Source organism: Ambystoma mexicanum, chromosome 1p (genome assembly GCF_040938575.1).
Source record: "Ambystoma mexicanum isolate Mex_15411 chromosome 1p, UKY_AmexF1_1, whole genome shotgun sequence".
Taxonomy (NCBI): Eukaryota; Metazoa; Chordata; class Amphibia; order Caudata; family Ambystomatidae; genus Ambystoma; species Ambystoma mexicanum.
The window spans coordinates 222,449,293-222,470,115 of record NC_090921.1 but is presented as its reverse complement, the minus strand read 5'-3'; the positions used below and the strand labels follow the sequence as shown (position 1 = coordinate 222,470,115).

The 20,823-nt window shown below is 45.9% G+C and overlaps 1 protein-coding gene across 1 annotated transcript in view; it reads left to right on the top strand.

Moving 5' to 3' along the window:
* Positions 1-19,160, top strand: part of STAG3 (STAG3 cohesin complex component) — a 2,261,782-nt gene extending 2,242,622 nt beyond the window's left edge. The window contains exons 33-34 of the mRNA XM_069646424.1: positions 2,868-2,945; positions 18,397-19,160. Coding sequence (XP_069502525.1) covers positions 2,868-2,945; positions 18,397-18,408 — 90 coding nt within the window. The 3' untranslated portion in view covers positions 18,409-19,160. The remainder of the gene's footprint in view (positions 1-2,867; positions 2,946-18,396) is intronic.
* The last annotated feature ends 1,663 nt before the right edge of the window (positions 19,161-20,823 follow it).

Below are 20,823 nucleotides of genomic sequence, written 5' to 3'. Positions count from 1 at the left end.
CCCCGACGTCCGATTCACCGCACTCACTGCTTGAAAGATCGATCGCCCAGACTGACTATCTTCGAGGTCTACTCTGGGCCGCCCGGCAGCGTCATTTGAAGGGAGAACACGCTTAGGGCTTGGCATCAACTTGCAAAGTTGGTTCCTCATTGGCCTCTGTCTAAAAAAGAAATATTAGAACTGGACCCTCTGTAGGGCGTTTGTAGGTGGTACTCGTACCTTCCGCTGCGTTTTGTTGTTCGGTGCTCGTCGACTCTGGTCCACTCGTGTCCGGGTCTGATGAGCTTGTTGAGTTCCTGGGAGTTGGCCTTTGATTGTATTTGTTCATCCAGCTGTAAACCTCATCATTTAAATAGTCATATGTATCTCTACGGAATTTTCGCAATTTCTTGTTTTCCAATTCTGGAAAAAAACCACAGGTAAGAATCCCCTCACGGGGAGGCGAAGCTTTGTTAGTTAAAGGATTATCCCAATAACCACCCCCTTTTAGATCTTAAATCTATATTTGTTACCACTTAGATTGCCAGAATATACAGGAAGACACTTAGAGGCTATACATCAGCACAACTCAGAAATAACGCTCAGGTGGAGCAGGAATTGGAATATTTTCCAACAAGAACGTTATCATAAATAAGGCTAAAGTCACAAAGCAACATTGTACAGGTACATTTATCAACGTTGTATAATGTTATGGTTTTGAAGCAAAAGTACACAAGATCAAATGTATATAATTTTGAATGGTCAGATTTATGAGTACCTTAGTTATTTACTATTCTTGTTTTCTTTATTGTCATTAGTCCCTGAAGAAGGTCTAAGATGGACCGAAATGCATTGAACAACAGAATGTTTGCAAACGGCCTTATAAAGATGATGAATTATCAATAAATACATTTATACTTTACTTCATCGAATCAACTGAAAACTTTTTTTCAACATATTTTGATAATTAACGGATGTTTTCAAGATAACTCAGTGGGTTTCCCACACAGGTCCTTCCAGCAGACCGGTAATATTAATCCGGTCAACATTATACCAGTATATCTTCACCGCCCCTGGCAATGGGGAGGAATCTGGCGACAGGACCAAATACCATACTAAATATTGATTACCTTAGAGCAAGTATGTAGTGCCCACTCATCTTTTCTTTTTTGACCGGCCTTACTACTGTGGCCTGTCGGGAATCATTGACCCTAGAGTCCATCTGAGATTCTTGCCTCGTTCGGAATACATGTTGGTGAATTACGTTTTTCTAGTGTTGGACCTTTAAAGGACAAGACTCTTATGCAGTGTCAGGGGTATCCAGGCACCTCATTGCTATGTGAATACACAACCTGGATTGGGGTGGGATGGGTGTTGGGCAGGGTGGCCTGTTGCCCCAGAGTTGGGAAGTGGGAAATGTTTGTACTTATTGTTTGTGTTCTTTCTGCCTGCACTGGCTTTACTGCGTTGAGTGTTAATGAAAATGCTAATAAACAGTTTAAAAAAAAAAAAAGTCTTTTTTTAAGATCACATAAAGGTTCACACAATTTAACAACTGGTTGAAGTGATATCTATACAACATTGATGAGATAAAATGACATTCACTACAGGGTGGGTGATGATGCTCACTCAGAAATATTCAAGCAATGGACTAAGCTATATTCGTAGTGTAAACCTAAATTTAACTCTTCTGTTGATTAAACAAAGAAATAAAGTTTCAATCCCTCTGTTAATTCAGTGAGCCATTTGTGTATCGACATCACCACTTGCTCTGGGATTGGTAGTCATATAAACAGTTGACCATATTTAAAATATATTATTTGTACATGATACTATTTTCACTATGGATAAGAGGTGTCATAAAATGATGAGTTTAAATAATACTAGCTTGGTTCACATTCCAATACCACACTCTATAAACAATAGGTAGTTGGTATGATCATAGTACCTGGAGTCCCTGAGGACCGGCATCAGGTTAAAAAGATAAGTTGGAAGATGTAAACTTGCAAGGTAACTGGTAAGAGCACTCTTCCTATATGTTTCTTCAAATATATATCTGGGTATCCTTTTCTAGAGTTTGTCGAAGGAAGGAGAGAGTGACGACCCCCCCTTTCTTTGCCGATACCACACATGGAATGTTAGTGCGTCAAAGGGCAAAACGGAAGAAACCAGAGAAGAACAGAGTTCGAGAGGTGGTGGCCAGGAAGGGGAACAGTGAAGAGCCCTTTCTTTGCCGATGCCACACACTTAGACCAAAAGCATGTCAAACGAGAGAATGGAAGAAATCTGAGAATCCATCCTGACTGAAAACAGAACAGAAGCAAGGAAGAATGCATAGGGAACCCCGTGCCCCAAATAAATATTTAAAAAAACAAATTCAATTAGTTTTTATTATATCGAAAAAAAAGCTCCTCTCGACAAAGTAAAACAGAACCAGCCAGAGACTATCTTGAAAATCCATACTGAAGAGAACTTTGCTGAAAAGCAACCCAGGAGGAAGGAGTCATTCTCCTGGTCTTTAGTTGGCTAGTATTAGTAGTAGGGTCAGAACAGCTTAAGTTTGGACAGAACACAGACCTTTAATTTGGACTTCCGAATTGACGAGCACACTAGCCTAATTGTGTTAGGTAAGGGAGCACTTAGGATACGTAAAGTTAGGCATTTTCTTTATTTTCCAGTAACCCTTTTAAAAAATGACACCTATTGGTCTGTCTCCTCCTTCTCACCTATCACAGAGAAGAACCCATAGAAAGAACATTAATTACTGGTAAGTAATTTCTCCTCCTTTAGCATGCAATTGTCTTTAAACACAATGTTATAGAGATGTTAACTTGCTCCACAGGGTTACCTTCTACTAATGTCTTACTTGATATATGATTTATCCATAGTCAGTGAGCCGCACAAAGCATCTTCTCGAGGAACGCCTGCCTGACCTTCTGGACTCTGCCATTCTGGACAGCGAGGATGTAAGTCAACAGTCTTTGAAAGCTAGGGGGTATCGCTATGGTATGCTGACTGAGTGAAGTGCCTGTAAGAAATGCATATTTCAATTGATTGCTTTCCTCCCACAGATTCCTCGTCCTTTTTTTTTTATTTTCAAAATATTCACATGCAAGCATCATTTCAAGTATCGGGGTGGACCCCGTATATCAAACTTTACACTTTTAAATATCTCTCAAATAACTAAACTTTCCCACACAACATTGTGGCTAAACTGGCCACCACCCTTCTTTCTCCCCTCACCCGCACCCTGCTGACGTGCTCATGCTTCAGTGGTTTTGGTGGGCGTATTTGTTATAAACCCCTTGTTGTAGTATCCTTTGAGTGGGTTATGGTTGACAATATTCAAGGCGAGTAGCTGAGATGGTAGAAGAAAAAAGGAGTGTAGGGGGTTGCTCATATGTAAGGTTCCAACATCTCCCAGAATCGCCCACTCCTTGCAGCGTCCACCTTTGGATGTCGTTTTAAGGCGACGAGTTCTAACAGGCATTTTTTGAGGGCAGTGTGGTCCATTCTATCGTAGTGGGTGGTGAGCTAGTTTTCCAGTGTATGATCAGCAGTTTGCGTGCCGTGAAGAGCATTAACCCCATATGTCTGCGTGTCAGTGCATCTGAGTGGCATTCATTTCCATCTGCGCTAAATAGCATAGGGTTGGGTTTGTGTGCGATATCCGCCAAATCTATTGCTGAGAGCTGCTGATGTTCCATACGCCAGAACGGGGTGAGAGCGGGGCATGACCACATCCTATGACCCTTGGTGCCTCTATTGTCGCAGCCTCTCCAGCATGCCGCTGTGTGGGGGACAAGCGCATTCTTTAGAACTTGGTTGGGGTGTAATATGTACATTGTATTATTTTGAATTGGATTTCCCTATTTTTGACGTTCAAAGAGACTGTTGGGATAGCAGTAAAGTAGTTATATATGTTTTCAGTATCAATCAGGATGCCCAGATCTTCTGTCCATGCTGTCGAAAGGGTGTGGTTTCTGCTCATATTATTAGGTGTCGACATATTATAAAATGTGCAAAGATGTGGGAAGGTAGTAAGATGTTGTTCCATTTCAAACTCGCATGGAGCTGAGGGATTCTGGCGAGTTACTTAAGTTTGAGGAAAGTGGACTGTATTTTGTGGTAGCAGAGACAGTTGCCCTGTTCCAGACCGGTGCCATTTTCTAATTGTCGGTCCTAGGATCGGGTGTAGCTTGAATTGTTGCGCGAGTCTGGTCAGTGGGGTGGACATAATCTCTATAGGGTTCAGTGGGGTCATCAGGGCCAGTTCTATAGCCCTCCAGCTAGTGTTATCACTTGTGTCCAGCCAACGTTTTACCCAGCAAACCTGGGCTGCCTGTTAATAAGCTTTTAATGATGGCACTGCCAATCTGCTGTCTGTTTTTGCCGCCTGTAGTATACTAAGGCGGATTCGCGGCTTTTTCCCCCCCTCCATATACATTTTACAATAGCCTTGTCCAGTTCCTTCATCATTTTAGGTGAGGGGCTGATGGGCAGCATCATGGCTATGTAGACCAGCTTGGGTGGCGAGTTCATCTTTAGGGCATTAATCCTACCTGTCAGGGAGATGGCTAGAGTGTCCCACCTGCCCAGGTCTGAATTGATCTGAACTTGTCTAGGATCTTTGGGTAGTTCAGAGCCCAAAGCTCGCTGAGGGCAGCAGCGCTAATGTTGATCCCCAGGTATTTGATATGATGCTTTTGTAGTGAGAGGGGCAAGACCTCTGATTTTCTCCAATTTATCTTGTAGCCTGCCATTGGGCTGAATTTCTGGAGTAGGGCCCGTATGTATGGTAGGAATGTAGGACCTTTGCTTATATATAAGAGTAGATTGTCTGCATACAGGGAGACGCAATGTTCCTCGGTGCCCTGATAGATGCCCGTCCATCCCGATCATTCTGAAGTTTGATGGCTATTGGCTCAATGGAGAGCGCATACAGAAGGGGCGACAATGTCGTGTTCCAGATTGAAGATTGAACGGGGGAGGCTATGCCATTGGTGACTACTGATGCTGTGGGGCGGTATAAACAATTTGATCAGCTGTAGGAGGTATGAGGGGAAGCCGGATCTGGATTGGGCAAGTAACATGAAATTCCATTTACTTTGTCGAAAGCTTTTTCTGCGTCTACTGCAAGAATCATGTCCTCCGGGTCTCTATCTCCAGCCAGTATATGTAATGGCCTGCGTATGTTATTGCTTGAATGCCTATTGCGGATAAACCCTGTTTGGTCCTTATGGATCAGGCATGGGAGAATCACCACTATCCGTTGTGCCAGGCATTTCGCTAGTATCTTAGCGTCCACGTTAATCGGCGATATTGGTAGGTACGAGCTGCAAATTTATGGATCTAGGACACTTTTATGAAATACTATATTTTCCGACATTTATCGCGGGAGTTGTCCTTGGTTTATTGCCTCTTCGAATACTGCTTCTTGTTTGCGTACTATTGCTTGGCTCATAGATTTATAGAGGTCCATGGGGATTCCATCCGGTCCCAACGCCTTCTCTGGGGAGAACAAAGAGATTGCGCGCGCGCGCTATTTCTAAGGCTGTAATGGGGGCGTTTAGTTCATCCACCAGATCCGTGAGTATTTGGAGTAAGGTCAATGAATCAAGGAACATAGTCATGTTCTGGGCTGAGCAAGAGTCGGAGGCTGCATATGGCTCTTGGTGGTATTCCGCGAACCGGGTGTTGATATGGTAATCTCCTACAAGTAAATTACTCTGGGCATCTCTAATGGAGATAATTGTTTGTGCAGCTTGTCTTTGTTCTAGTGCCATCATGTGCAACGGTCATTCGCTTTCCATATAGTATGCCTGTGACCAGCTAGTGAAGGATTTCTGTGCCCTTGCACTGGAGAGGTGTTTAATCTCTGCTCTTAATTTTCTAAGATGGGGTTGGAGTTGTGTGTCCGGGTCTGTTTCTGATGTCTTTCTATCGTGCAGAGTTCACCCGTTAATTGAGCTTCTGCCTGTCCCCATGCCTTAAATTTATGCGACCATCGAGGTATGCGTTGGCCTCTTAGGAAGACCTTCAAAGCGTCCCAGCACTTATGGTGTGAGAATCCTAGAGCAAGGTTTAATTCCAGAAGAGGTCTGAGTCTACTTGTAGATGTTCGATAAGATCTGGGTCTTTAAGCATGCATAGATTAAGGCGCCATGCCAGGGTTTTGCGTATAGTGTCTGGGAGCGCTATGCATAGAAGTACTGGGGCATGATTTGAGAGGGTGGTTGGGAGAATCGTAGTGTCTGTGGCTAAATGTATCTGTTGGCGGGGGTCATCCAATAATCTATTTGAGAATAGCTGTAGTGTCTGTGAAGAGAATTTATAGTCTCTGTGATTTCTATGTATATGTCGCCAAATGTCTTTTAGTCGTAAGTCATTGATCAGTGCTTGGAGAACTATTTGTTTCCTCAGATTAGTGGGGTTGCTGGTAGTGGTACTCGGGCGGTCTCTGACAGGATCTATAGCAACGTTTAAGTCTCCACCCACTACGGTTATGTTCCCTATGTATTGTGCGCATTTTGTGAATATGCGTGTAAAGAAGGATGGGGTGTGGGTCGTGGGTGTGTAAATGTTGAGGAATGTGATATGGTGCTGATGTACCTAGACCTGAACATACCTTCCCTCCTCGTTGCTGCAGATATTCTGTACATGGAACGGAACCCACTTATGGATCAGAATGAAGACACCCCCTTTTCCCTTGGCATGGTGAGTGGGCTGCGGTTCCCATCCATCCACGTTCTAGTTTTTTAAATTAAATTTCATTCAAATGGGTTTCTTGCAGGAATATAATGTCGCCTTGGAGGACCCTCATATGGTTCAGCATTCGCCTGCGCTTTATAGGGTGTCCCAATCCCTGGATATTTAGGTTTATGGGTGTGATCTGAGCCATTCTAGGTTAATGTGGGTGATCTTGTTGACTGGTCCTGCAGTTGCTGTATTGCTCAGTTTGTAGTAATTGAGCACGTCATTAGTCGTATTCCCCGAAAGTTTGTCAAAACATGAACATAAACAGTAATATTCTTAAATTTATGTTTATAGTTCTAAATTGACACATTGGGAGGGCCAACCATACAGCACCTTTCCAACACTTGGCATAAAAGCCCATATATGGGTTTTGTGGGTGCAGACCATGGGGTTGCTGCCATTCCCCACATACTGCGATATTAGAGTTCACCTGCTGGGGCAATTGCCAGCCTCGGGTAATGAAAATTGCAACTCTGTGGTACCCTTCGCTTGTCACCAAGGTGCGCCCCTGATGTGCAGTCTTGCTGCAGCGTAGGAGTTCGTGGTGCTCAGCGTGTAATATCCATTGTCTTGCTTGCTTTCTGCAGATTCTTGTACATGGGGTAATCACTAGGTTCTTCCATTGTATCTCTACTGAGTGTGTGGGAATTTTGTGGAAGTAGGGGTCTTCCCTTCGTAACAAGAATTGATTACATGTCTGTTTCACTGTGCTGAATTGTCCCCATATTCACCCAGTTGTTATTTTCCCATTTGGTGTCCAGGCCGCAGGGCCCTCTGCCTGCTCTTTGCCATTTCCCCCTGGTTCGCTGTCGACCTGGGAGAGGTGAAGGGGAGCGGTTTGTTTTTTTGGATTCTGCGGTTGACCGCACAAAGTCTGTTGTCACTAGGTTCCGTTGTTGTAGGAAGCGCTACGCTGTCTCTGGGTCCTCAAATGAGTGCCATTGCCTATCTAGTTGGATGCAACATATTACCGGGAATTTGAGGTAGCGCCTGTGATCAGTGGTCTTTAGTGCCTCGAAAATTAGGTTGGAGCCCTTTCTTTGAGTAGTCATTGTATATCCTGACGTCGGCTTCCTCAATGCGTAATGGGGTCGCTGCTCTGTACGCCTTTAGAATGGCCATTTTATGTTAAAAGTTCAGAAGCTGCATTGTAATTATGCACAGGCGCTCCCCGCAGGCGGTTTGGAGATGGGAGCTCGATGGACACTCAATTATGCGGTAACGTGCATTGTCACCGTGTAGCGTGTCTCTGAGGGAGTTGTATACATAGGATTCCAGGTCTGATCCTTCTGCGTTGTCTGGGAGGCCGACCAGGCAGAGGTTATTCGGGCGAGATCTGTTTTTTGATCTACAATTAGTTCTCCTAGTTTTTGCACTTCTCTGGCCCCCATCCAGATCTGTTGCTGTCGTGCCCTGGTTGTCTTCAACCGCACTAATGTGGTGGTCGGTGCGATGAAGGTCCGGCAGTTGACCAAAACATGCCTTTCAATCAGGCCATAGCAGACCCCTTAGCCTCCTTATGGCAACACCCTTGCAAGTCTCCGTCCTTGAATGCCAATTTCACTGGGAAGTACAGGCCAGCAAGAGGTGATCCTTCTTTCTGCTCTACACACCCTTCCCCAGAAGGGCTTGTGGTGAAAGCTGCCACGATTTCCACCAGATCCGCAGCATCCACGTTAAATATCCCTCTGGATAGGGAGGGAAAGAAGTTGGGTGCTTTGGCCAAGACAGTTTTTACTTCTGCCAGCATGGCACTCAAGGTCACAAACGTAGCTTGCGTCTTGCAAAATATTCTTGCAGTTTGTGGAAAGCTGTGGACATGCAGCAGAATTTGCCCCTGAGGATGCAGGACAGATTTTTACAGCTTGTGGAGGATAGAAGGAGGTAGCCAAGCAGTCATTTCAGATGGGCTTGGACAGTACTGACTGCATTTGCCACTCAATGTGGTTGGCAGTAGTTTAGAGGAGGCAATCCTATTTGAAAACCTCTGGGTCCTCCTCAAATGTTCAACACCGCCTGCTGGACATGCCTTTTGAGAGAGAGAGATGCTCGTTGGACAAAAAGCAGATGACTCTAGAAAAATTCAGAGAGTCTAAAATTGCTGCCAAGTCACTTAGCCTAGCTGCTCAATCGGCCAGACCTGCTTTCAGTTTTGCCTCAAGGGACAGAGGCTATAGATGGTATGTACCCTATGGCAGTAAATCGCAGCCCCTGCAAGCCAGGCAGGGGCGTTTCTCGCTTCCTGGAAGGGGCAGAGGGGCTTCAAGAGGACAACAGACAGCGGTGGGGGGCAGCCACGCCCTCTGAGCTGCTTTTGCTTCCCCTCTCACGACTTACCGGTTGGTGGATGGTTGGCAGGGCATTTGCCCCACAGGCAGATTACCTCTGATGCTTGGCCCCGGCAGACAATTCAGTGGGGTTATTGTCTGCCCTTTTTGAGAAAGCCACCGGACAGACCCTCACCTCCCGCAATCCAACAGGACAGGAGCTCAAGGAAGAACTGAAAGAGGTACCTCAAAGAGAGCCGTGGAAGAGGTACTTCTCAAACAGAAAGGGTCAGTCTGGTATTCCAAGTATTTTCTGGTGCCCACGAAGGGAGGTGGTCTCTGTCCCATTCTGGTCCTCAGGGCCTTGAACAAGTTCCTGAGGAAAAACAAGTTCAGGATGGTGACGTTGAGAGAGATTCTCCACGCTTTCGAACTTCAGGACTGGCTGGTGTCAATAGACCTACAGGATGCCTATTTCCATGTGCCGATACATCAGAAGCACAGGAAGTTCCTATGGTTGCTCATAGGGGACAAGCACTATCAGTTCAAAGTGCTACCCTTTAGGTTAACCTCCGCTCCAAGGGTCTTCACCAAGCTCATGGCGGTAGTCGCGGCTCAACTCAGGAGAACCATGGTCGACGTATTTCCTTACCTGGATGACTGACTCATCTGGTGAAAGTCAGCGTGGCAGGTTTTGTCTCATCTGGAAGACACCTCTTTGCTACTGCAGTGTCAAGGAGTCCCCCCCCCCCTTCTCACCTGAGTTCGATCTTTGCTGGATTTCTTTATCAATGCCTTCTTGCGTACTGCTCTAGTCTTGATTAAGGCTGCACGAGTCTCTTCCGACTCCAGCGTGCGATCAAGTACCGGGAAGCAAGGGTCCAGGAATCCAGGAAATAACAGGGTGCGCAACTAGCACACAAGTCCAGGAATCAAGAAAGGGAGGAAGGGACTAGAATTGGGTTAGGGTGGAAGAAGCAAGGGAATAATACTGCGAGCTACTGAGCACACGTCTGGTCGCTACTTCGCAATAGCATTGAGATGCGCGGGCCCGCGGGGGCGTGGCATATTTATGGAACGCGCGGCGTGTCACGTGATACGGCCATGTTGGGAGAAACAATGAATGCAAACCCCGCCGTGACAAGGACCAGGAAGTCCAGAAGGGGCACGTTCTGTGGGTCATGACAGCATGCCTCCTCCAAAAGGCTGTTCCACCAGGTTTGCCCAGGTGTATAAGGTGAAATCTTCTGAGTAGTTGAGGAGTCTTGAGATTGGAAAGTGGTTCCCAGGTTCTTTCACTAGGAGGATATCCTTTCCATTCAACCAGGTATTGAAGCTGACCCCGTTTATACCTGGAGTCACATATTCGAGACACTTCATATTCCAATTGGTTGTCGACCAGTAGAGGAGGAGGTCGGTAGGATTTCCGGGAGGATTGGTGGTAGGGTTTTAGTAAGGATGTGTGGAATACTGGGTGAATTTTCTTCCAAGAGTCTGGTAGACTAATCCGATATGAAACCGGGTTGATAACTTCCTTGATGGGAAATGGACCATAGTACCGAGGGGCCAACTTGTTTGGCCGTAGATGCTGGGGTAGTAACTTCGAGGACAGCCAGACTTGATCACCAACTGCATAAGAAGGACCTGGTCTCCTTTTTAAATCTGCATACCTTTTAGTCTGAGTTCTGGCCTTCTCTAAATTTTCTTTGGCCTCTTGGTGTACGTTGATGAGGGTTTCAATCCAGGAGTCGACAGTAGGTACTGGTGTAGGATGAGGGAGAACAGAGGGTAGAACTGATGGATGGAACCCTTGGCTACAATAAAAGGGGCTGGTCTTAATTGCTGAATGGTCAGAATTGTTGTAGGCAAACTCAGCCACGGGTATCAGGAGCGACCAGTCATCCTGAACCTTGGTGGCGAAACATCGAAGATACTGCTCCAGGGTCTGATTAGCACGTTCTGAGAGGGTGCGTTGGATACCCAAAATGCGACAGAGATGTTTCCAGAATTGAGACGTACTGAGGTCCTCGATCAGATATGATCTTGGAAGGGAGTCCATGTAAACGAAATATGTGTTCCAGGAAGATTCCAGCAAGTTCAGACGAGGATGGTAACTTACACAGAGGTGTAAAATGAGCCATATGAGTGTACAAATCTATGGTAACCATGATGGTCGTGTACCCTCGGGAAGGTGGTAATTCCACAATGAAGTCTGTTGCAATGACTTCCCATGGCCTTGTTGGCAGCGATGGTTGCATTAGAAGACCCGCTGGTCTCTTGTTATCATGTTTGTTTTGACTGCAGACAGCAAAAGTTTTGATGTACTGCTGTACGTCGGTCTTCCTTCCAGGCCACCAAAACTGTCTTTGTATAAGACGGAGGGTGTTGGTTATGCCTCGATGTCCGGAGTGAAGAGTATCATGACAGAGGTTTATCATTCTTTGTTGTAATTTCTGTGTAGGAATGACCAGTGCCTTGTCTTTGAATAAGTATCCTTCCTTAAGCCTTAGACTCCATGGATTCTTCCTTGAAATATCCTTCCAGAGATCAGAGGATTGGGTTTGTACTCAAATTTCTTCCAGGAGGTTGACTGCTTGAGCTACAATGATCGTGTGGGGAAACATCTTAGGATAGGCCTTGTCTTCAGTAGTTACATAGTCAGGACGTCGGGACAAGGCATCAGCAATCATGTTTTGTGATCCGGGAACATGAGTGATTTGGGATTTGGTATTGGGCAAAGAAGTAGGCCCAACGCGCATGACGACTGTTCCAGCACTCCAATGATTATAGAATTTGAAGATTCCCATGGTCCGTGCGGACCTGAACTGGATATCTAGCACCCAGAAGTAGATTTCGCCATTCAGTGAAGGCCTGGCGGATGGCTAACAGTTCCTTTTCCAGGACGGAATAGTGTGTCTCACTGAGAGTCAGGGTTTGTGAGAGGTAAGCAATGGGGTGTTCTAGTTTATCCTCAAGTTCCTGTTTCAAGACCGCTCCTATGGCGTAGTTAGAGGCATCCGTTTCCACTAGGAATGGGCGATTTATGTCTGGTTGGGCCAGGATGGGGGCTTGCATGAACTCTGTCTTCAATCGCTGGAATGCTTTGTCTTACGGTGTAGACCAGTAAAGGGAGTGTCTTTCTTCAAGAGAGCAACAATCGGCTGGACGATCTCGGAAAAGGAAGAAATGAACTTCCGGTAGAATTTGGCAAGCCCCAGGAAGGATTGAACTTGTTTCACGGAGGTGGGAGCAGGCCATGCCAGTATGGCCTTTACCTTTGAAGGGTCCATACCAATTCCTTCTGGGCTAAGGATGAATCCCAGGTAGTGAACAGAAGTAACGTGAAACAAGCATATTTCGGGTTTGGCTAAAAGTTTGTGTTCACGTAGTCGTTGCAGTACTGCCTTTACATGCTCTTCATGCTTTAGAGGATCCTTGGAAAAGATCAATGTCATCCAGATAGACAATGACAAAAAAGGAATAACATATCAGAAAACACCCTGTCCATAAATCGTTGAAAAACCGCGGGGGCATTAGCTAGTCCAAAGGGCATGACTAGATATTCATAATGACCAACGGGTGTTCTAAAGGCTGTTTTCCATTCGTCTCCTTCCCGGACACGGATCAAATGATAGGCACCCCAGAGATCCAACTTCGTGAAGACTACGGCGCCTCTCACAGCTTCCAGGATATCCGAGATCAGGGGTAGTGGGTACCGATCTTTGAGGGTGCATTGATTTAAGCCACGATAGTCGAGGCAAAGTCTGACTTCCTTAGTGTCCTTCTTGGGAACAAAGAACAATGAAGCACCCGCTGGAGATTTTGAAGGTCTTATGGTGCCGTTTTCAAGGTTGGTATCCAGGTATTCTCTGAGGGCCTTTTTCTCGGGTTCGGAAAGAATGAACATTCTGCCAAAAGGAATCACTGCTGAGGGATCTCTATCTATGGCACAGTCTTCAGGTCTGTGAGGGGGTAAGGCCTGGACTATGGCAGTTGAAAATACATCAGCATATCCCTGATAGGCCTCTGGGACTTGTATGATATTAGAAACCATGAGTGGTGTTTTCAGGTCTCTTGGTGGTTCTTTAAGGGGTGTGGAGGAGGTATCCAGGATTAGACAGTGGGACATACAAAACTCAGAGCCTAGGAATAGTGATCCTGCTGTCCAATTGAAATACGGATTGTGCTTCTGTAACCAGGGCATACCCAATACCATGGGGTGATGGGCTGACTTAATGATGTCGAATGTAATCCGCTCTTGGTGATGGTTTATGGAAAGTTGGATCTCTTTTGTCTGTAGGCTTATGGGTCCTGAAGAGAGGGGTCTTCCGTCGATTGCTTCCACCGGCTGCATGGTGCTTTGTGTCTCGTACTAACAACCCAGTCTTGATCAATGAAAATTCCCATAGCTCTGCAGTCCACCAAGGCCAGAATGGGATAGGTCTTATTCTTAGAGGGCGACTGGAAGGCTTGTAGAATCACCAAATTGTTTTGTCCTGGAGAGTTCAAGGATGGAATTGATGTGGAGCAAACATCTCTCTCCCGAAGCTCTGCTCCATCTAGGATCGGGAGCTGGCGTTTCACGAATGCCAAGGAGGGGCCAGAGGAGACTCCCTAACCAGGTGTTTGTCTGAGGCACAATACATACACAACCCCGTATTAATCCTTCTCATTCTTTCTTGCGGGGATATAGGTCCACGGAAGGCTCCTATCTGCATGGGTTCTGGTTCAGAGATTGAGCGTGGGTTAGTGTCCGTCTTGGTACTCTCAAAGGAGGGCTTCGGAGGATTAATTTTGGATTTCTTTTTCTCTGCCTTTCTTTCCTGGATACGAAAATCTATTTTCATGGAAAGGTCCATTAGTGCATGGAATGAGTTTGAGCGAGCCACTCTGGCCAACTCACCTTAATCTCCTCATTCAGTCCTCTCCTGAAAAGGGTAAAACTCGCTTCCGGGAACCAATCAGCTTCCTTGACTAACTGCTTGAATCGGATAACACAGGTGAGTATATCCTGGGGTCCTTGCTGAAAGTCTAACAGGCGTTCCTGAGCACTATAGACTTGTTCTGGACGGTCACACATGGTTTTAAGGGCCTGTATGAAGCCATCATAGTCGTCTAGAAGAACGTCGCCGGAATTAACGAGGGGCGTAGCCCATATTAAGGCGTTTCCTGAAAGGTGGGAAATTATGAAGCCCACTTTAGCCCTGGGAGTTGAAAAGTAGTAGGGCTTAGAAGTAAAGTGAACCAAACATGAACCCAGGAATTCTCGAAGGGTCTTTGGTGAGCCATCATATTTGTCCACTATACCGCCCAGCAATACACTTTCTTTTGTGGCAGAATCGCGGGATGGAGCTAGTTGTTTGAGAGTAGCGTTTTCCGCCTTTAGATTCTGCACCTCGGTTGGTAGCTCTTGCATGCCACTTGGATTAGGTCCTGGACGGCCGCTTCCATGTCCATATCGAGTTTGGTCGGGTGGCGTCTCAAACTGTCAAGGAGTTCCCCCCCCCCCTTCTCACCTGAGTTCGATCTTTGCTGGATTTCTTGATCGATGCCTTCTTGCGCTTGCGTGCTGCTCTAGTCTTGAATAAGGCTGCACGGGTCTCTTCCGACTCCAGCATGCGTTCAAGTACCGGGAAGCAAGGGTCCAGGAAATAACAGGGTGCGCAACTAGCACACGAGTCCAGGAATCAAGAAAGGGAGGAAGGGACTAGAATTGGGTTAGGGTGGAAGAAGCAAGGGAATAAGACCGCGAACTGCGGAGCACACGTCTGGTCGCTACTTCGCAATAGCATTGAGATGCGCGGGCCCGCAGGGGCGTGGCATATTTATGGAACGTACTACGTGCGCCGTGAAGGCTGGTGCGCGGCGTATCACGTGATACGGACATGTTGGGAGAAACAATAAATGCAAACCCCGCCGTGACAAGGACCAGGAAGTACAGAAGGGGCGCGTTCTGTGGGTCATGACACTGCAGACGCTGGGCTTCACCCTGAATTTGAAGAAATCCCACATGACACCAGTCCAAAGGCTCCAGTTCATCGGAGCAGTCCTAGACACTCGGATAGGGAAGGCTTTCTCACCCAAAGAGCGAGCTGAAACCATTGGACAGATGGTACATTTGTTCCGGAACCACGCCACTTTACTTCTTGCTTCTTTCTTCTGACTCTTGGGTCTCATGCCTCCCTGTTTTTTCTAGTGCCAGCGGCCAGGCTAGGCAGGAGCTCCCTCCAGTGGCTCTTACGGGATCAATGGTCTCAGTATCTGGGAGCCCTTATGGATCCTCTCCATGTGTCCAGCCAGCGGTCCTCTACCTAGGCTGGTGGGACAACCACAGCAACCTTATGGCAGGGGAACCCTTCTGGTCCCCCTAGTCTCAGACACGGTTGATCACGGAAGCGTCACTGAAGAGTTGGGCCGCTCACTGAGAGCACTTGCAGGTGTGGGCCTTTGGTCCACGACAGAAGCCAAGTGGCATATCAACAGACTAGAGTCATCGGGCTAGCCCTGAGTGATTTCACCCCGTCTCTCAAGGAGAAGCGTGTCCTCATTCTGACAGACAACAAGGTGGCCATGCAGTACCTGAACAAACAGGGTGGCGTGCACTCCCATCCCTTTTGCCCCGGGGCGATGCTACTGTGGTTCTGGTTGCTAGAGAACAACATCTCGGTCTCACCAGTTCATTTGGTGGGGACAGAGAATGGTTTGGCCTATGCTCTGAGCTGGCAGAGCCCGGTCTCACATGAGTGGAAAGTGTGTCAGGAAGTCCTGGAAGAGGTCTTCTCTCTCTGGGGTATCCCAGTGGTGTATCTTTTCGCCACGGAGTCCAACAGGAAATGCGAACAGATTTGCTTGAGGGAATTCCCAGTGAACGGTGCATTTCTGGTGGATTGGGCCTTTCATCTCCACTACGCTTTCCCCCAAATTCCAGTATTTCCTTGGGTTTTCAGGAGGTTAAAGAGATTCTGAGCAATCATGATATTGATCGCCCTGCACTGGGCGAGGAGAATATGGTACTCCAATCTCTTGGATCTGACCATCTTCCCACCTAGCGGGTTGCCTCGGCGTCAGGATATCCTGAACCAGTCGTAAGGTCGGTTGCTTCACCAGAGTCCGGATTCCCTCAATCTACATGCTTGGCTCTTGACAGGATGATATGACTGGAACCTCTCAGAGGAGGTGCTGAAGGTGCTGCTGGCTGCACACAGACCTTATACTAGTTCACTGTAGGTGCAGATGGGGAAGATTTGAGGCATGGTGCAGGGAACGCGAGATTGACCTTCTCTTGCCACACCACTACAGTGGTGGAGTTCCTTCTGTCACTGGCCTCAGCAGGCTTTCAAGTTGCCAGATTTAAAGGGTAGTTGTGTCTGCCTTGTCTGTGTTCAAAAGGTCCCCGGATCAGGGTTCTTTCTACACTATTCCATTCATGGCCCAATTTCTGAAGGGCCTTCTCAGTAGGTTTCCGCCAACCCCTTTTGTTCCAGATTGGGACATAATCTGGTTTTGACTTTTTTAATGGCAGCTCAGTTTGAGCCTATGCATTCCTGTTCTTTGAGGCTGTGTCTCTTTAAACAGCCTTCTTGGTTGCAATCACGTCAGCCTGGAGAGTTGGTGAGCTGCAGGCATTCTGCTGCAAACCGCCATTTTTGCATTTTCTTTAGAGTTTCTCCGTCAGGCCTGGCTTCCTTCCAAAGGTTAATTCTGAATGTCATCTTTCACAATGTATTGATTTGCCTGTGTTTTACACCCCTCCACAGCCCTCGAAAGAGGAGGAGCGTTTTCACTGTCTTGACCCAAAAAGAAACGTGAGCTTTTACGTTGTCCGTACATTTGCGTTTCGGTAGATGGACCAGTTGTTCATAGTCCATTCTCTATCTCGCAAGGTTCTCGCCATAACAAAACAAACTCTTTCACGTTGGATTATTTTATGTATATCTGAGTGTTACCCATCAGCAGGCAAAGAACGTCCACCAGGAACCAAAGCACATTTAACCAAAGGGGTTTCACCTTCCATAGCCCTAGAGAGGAGCGTCCCTGTTAGGGACATTTGCTGTGCGGCACTCTGTCTTCCTTACTTAGTTCACCAAGCATTATGCTTTGGATGTTGCCCGCAGGGCTGATGCACGCTTTGGTAGGGCAATTCTGTAGAACCTACTTCTTTAATACTTTCTGCCCTCCTCCTTTATCTTAACTGCTTGGGGAGTCTATCAAGATGAGGAATGTGCAGGAGAAAAGCAATCCTTTGAAGGGGGAAATTACTTACCGTAATGATCTTTCTATGGATTCTTCTCTCTGGTTCCTCATTGCCCTTTCCAGCTGTCCCCGCTCAAAGTGTTGTGGTTCAACACTTCTATCAAGTGAAAAAGACGTTGATGGCTCTGGGGTGTCCGTTTTCACTCAATGTACTCCAAAAAAAAGTGTAATCTCAGATTATATGGGATCACCCTGTTGGGATGTATCCTCTTAAGTTTCTTTAGAAGATGAATATCCTCCTCCCGTTGGTTTTCCTCTGAAGCGTTCAGGCACAGGGGGGAAAAGGGAGGAACTGAAGCATGGGCATAGTGACGTGTCTTATATACGACACCTGGCGTTGCTTCCGGAGCTGACATTTGAGCACCGAGCAAGGCAAATCGATGGCTGAGCCTAGGTGCACTACGCCCACTGTCGGAAAGTTTCCAAACGGCAGAGCTAGATCGTGGATATATATCAAGAGGAGGAATCTGCGGGAGAAGAATCCATAGAAAGGTAATTACGGTAAGTAATTTCTCCATCTAAAACTGGAGCCCATGAGATCTGGGGAAAAGCTATAATGTTTGAACCTGTGCAATCTGCAGCTGTACAATCTGCATAACATGAAAGGTTTCTTTGCTAGAGATACCCCTGCTGTCTGAGCCAATCATATTTTATGATTACCTTGCCAAGAAATAGATTTTATTATAAGTTTCATGCTGATTACCTATCCATTATTTTGTTGAATTGAAATGTTTGTTATCCTGAAATATAACTTTGTTGTTATTTAATTGTTCCTTAAAAGTTAAATAAAGAGAAGGAAAAAATAAGAAATGGTTTTATGATTATAACGTGTTGTGTAAATCCTGGACTTTGTGAGATCTCTATAAACTTGGGTCTTGCCTCCATTATTTGCTGCCTAAAAAATTATGATTTGTGTAACCTTAGATGTAGCTCGGGCGGGTAGGCCAAACCTGTGAAATAATATTATCTGTTGAGGCTTGTGAGTAGAAGAACTGTGTTAATCTAACAAAATAGCACAACTGCTGTTTCATGACTAAGCACTATTATGCTAACAAAATAGATTTGCGATTAAGGGGCAGTCAATGTAAGAGAGATACTTAAACTGAAGCTCCTAATATTCTCTCCATCCCTTCTCCAACAGGATGACTTCTGAGGATTTGCAAACTTCTCTTCTGCCCGGCACAAGACATGTTAAAGCTCCCTATGCAATAACAGAAGCCACTGATTTTTTGGTTACATGGACCGTTGAGTTCTCGTTGAGGACTGTAAAAGGAAGTCTCTTTGACCATGCACTAGGAGATTTGAAATACCTTTTGTCTGACATTTGTTCTGTGTCTTTTATGCAGATTGGAAACTGCAGATAGCAATCGTTGGATAATGTTTAGAGGATGAGTCGGCGGAAGAGCCTCATTTCACTATGCTCTTTTTGATTTGTGTTCAGTCTGAAGGAGCTATTGCTGCTGGTGTGTACAGACAGAAAAAACCCCTGTGATTGAATATAAGACTTGTATGGGAATTAGATATGTTATGTACAACAGGAATCAAACTCATCCCTGTTTCTCATATGATACCTTCTTAAATGGGGTGCAGACCACTTGAATCCAGAGAAATTCAATATGTCAGTACATAAAACCAAGCTGAGCTGGTGAAAAGCACTTTAAATTTGTATTGATACCTGGTTGGATTGAGTGATGACACTTATCACAGCATCTCTCCTTGCACTATTTTGCTGTTGATCTACTGCTTGTACAGACTTTGATTGAGTGAAAGCCTTCCACAGTTTGGGACTGCAAGAGCTTGACTTGCATCTTATGACTTGCTGTAGACGTGTTCCAACACAGATCAGATTTCTATGTCATACTTAGTTTGTTTAATTTATTTGATAAATAAAAAGGTTAATGTTCAGTCTATGGCCCATTCTTCTTTCACAGCCTTTTGACATTGAGCAAAGCAGGAGCAAGAAGTAGGGTGATCTCAGGGTAGATCCTAGTTCCTTTGGGCATCCCTCTTCAAAATCACATGCAGATGATATATGGATCACTGTACGTCACATAGCGGACCCATCAATGAGTCGGTGCCGAACGCAGGGCTGAGGATCTAAGGAAGCAGATCTGGAGACGTGTGCATTGGAAGCTCAAAGTCATGCCAACTGGCCCTACTTCCAGCAGCGAAGAGTCTCTGAGCCGCGGGATCTCCAGCTATGGAAAAATAGAAAAGCGTTGAGCAGATTAGAAACTGTGTCTTGGCTGGTATAAGTACCTTTTTTTATTTTAGTTCTGCGGCCAAACTACTAACATTAGTGAAAATAACATGTTAAAAACAAACGTAAGTGCATTGACGATTATGAAGGCAGACATGTTCAACGCAGGCAAACCTATTAAGTTCTTGTGGGCCGTTTTGGAATCCAATTAACCCAATGGGGGGCCCATTACTTTTAGAGACACGTTTTTCTCATTCCCTCAAGGTTCAACGAGATCCATTTTAAAAAGGGTCATCTTTAAACTCCTTTGAATCTGTACCTCATAAAAGATGTAGCAGGGACTACTCTTGTGCGTGGGAGGCTATTAAAGCCAATAAACTCAATGACCCCTTATGAAAGAGGCATTACAGGCCCTTCCCATTCAGGAGCTCATAAATAACCAATACCTCTCATTACCATTTTTTGAAAAATGAACTTAGAAATACCAATGCTAGTCATGTGCCAGAGGTTTTATAAGAGCAAACACCAACCAAAACCTAGTTACCTAAACATGTATTAGTAAATACACAAATGCACTAAGCACAGATGATTAATAAACAGTGGAAAAGCCATATTGCTGGCTTGTTTTAAATGTTTATATTGCAGTGCAATGTATAGGTGGGTTATTGGTAGTTTTGTTTCTGTAGCGTAAATCCAGTTTGAAAGCATGGAGCGCTGTATTATGCCCAATGGGTTGCATACTCCCATAGATTCCTCATCTGGATAGATATCCTCCAGCGCTAGCTGTTCTCCTTGGCCCTTGTGCACCCTGGCTCCCAGACTCCGGAGATGACATTGGCACTCATACTTCTAGAAATCACTACACCCTTGCTCCCACCTCTGTTCTTTTTTTCCGCATGCTCAGCACGCTGTATCTGAAAACAATCTCAAATAAAATGTGTACACCATTAAGTCACGTTTCAAATGCTGCCGTCACTACAGCTCCAAGATGTCCACCCCGACCCACACAATATTTGTGTATGGTATCTGGGGGTGGGCCACGACATGGAGCAGTGCGGTGCATATCAGTCACGCTCAGCGAAGTTGGTGTTAGCACAGCCCCCATCAAGTCGCCACCCAGCTCGGTAGCTAAATATTCAAAAGCTGACACCGAAGTACCAACCCCAGAGGAGGAGGGTAGGAACCATATAAACCTCCTGCTGTGAGACCGATCACTCCTCTTCCGACAAGAAGAAAGCATAGGCAAAGACAAGACACCAGCGACTCTGCAATCGAAAAAAGTAAGTTGTACCCATCCATGTAGGCATCGTGTGAGTTGGTAGGAGTTTGCCAAGGCTGCGACTAGTGCAGCTTTGTCCTTGACTACAT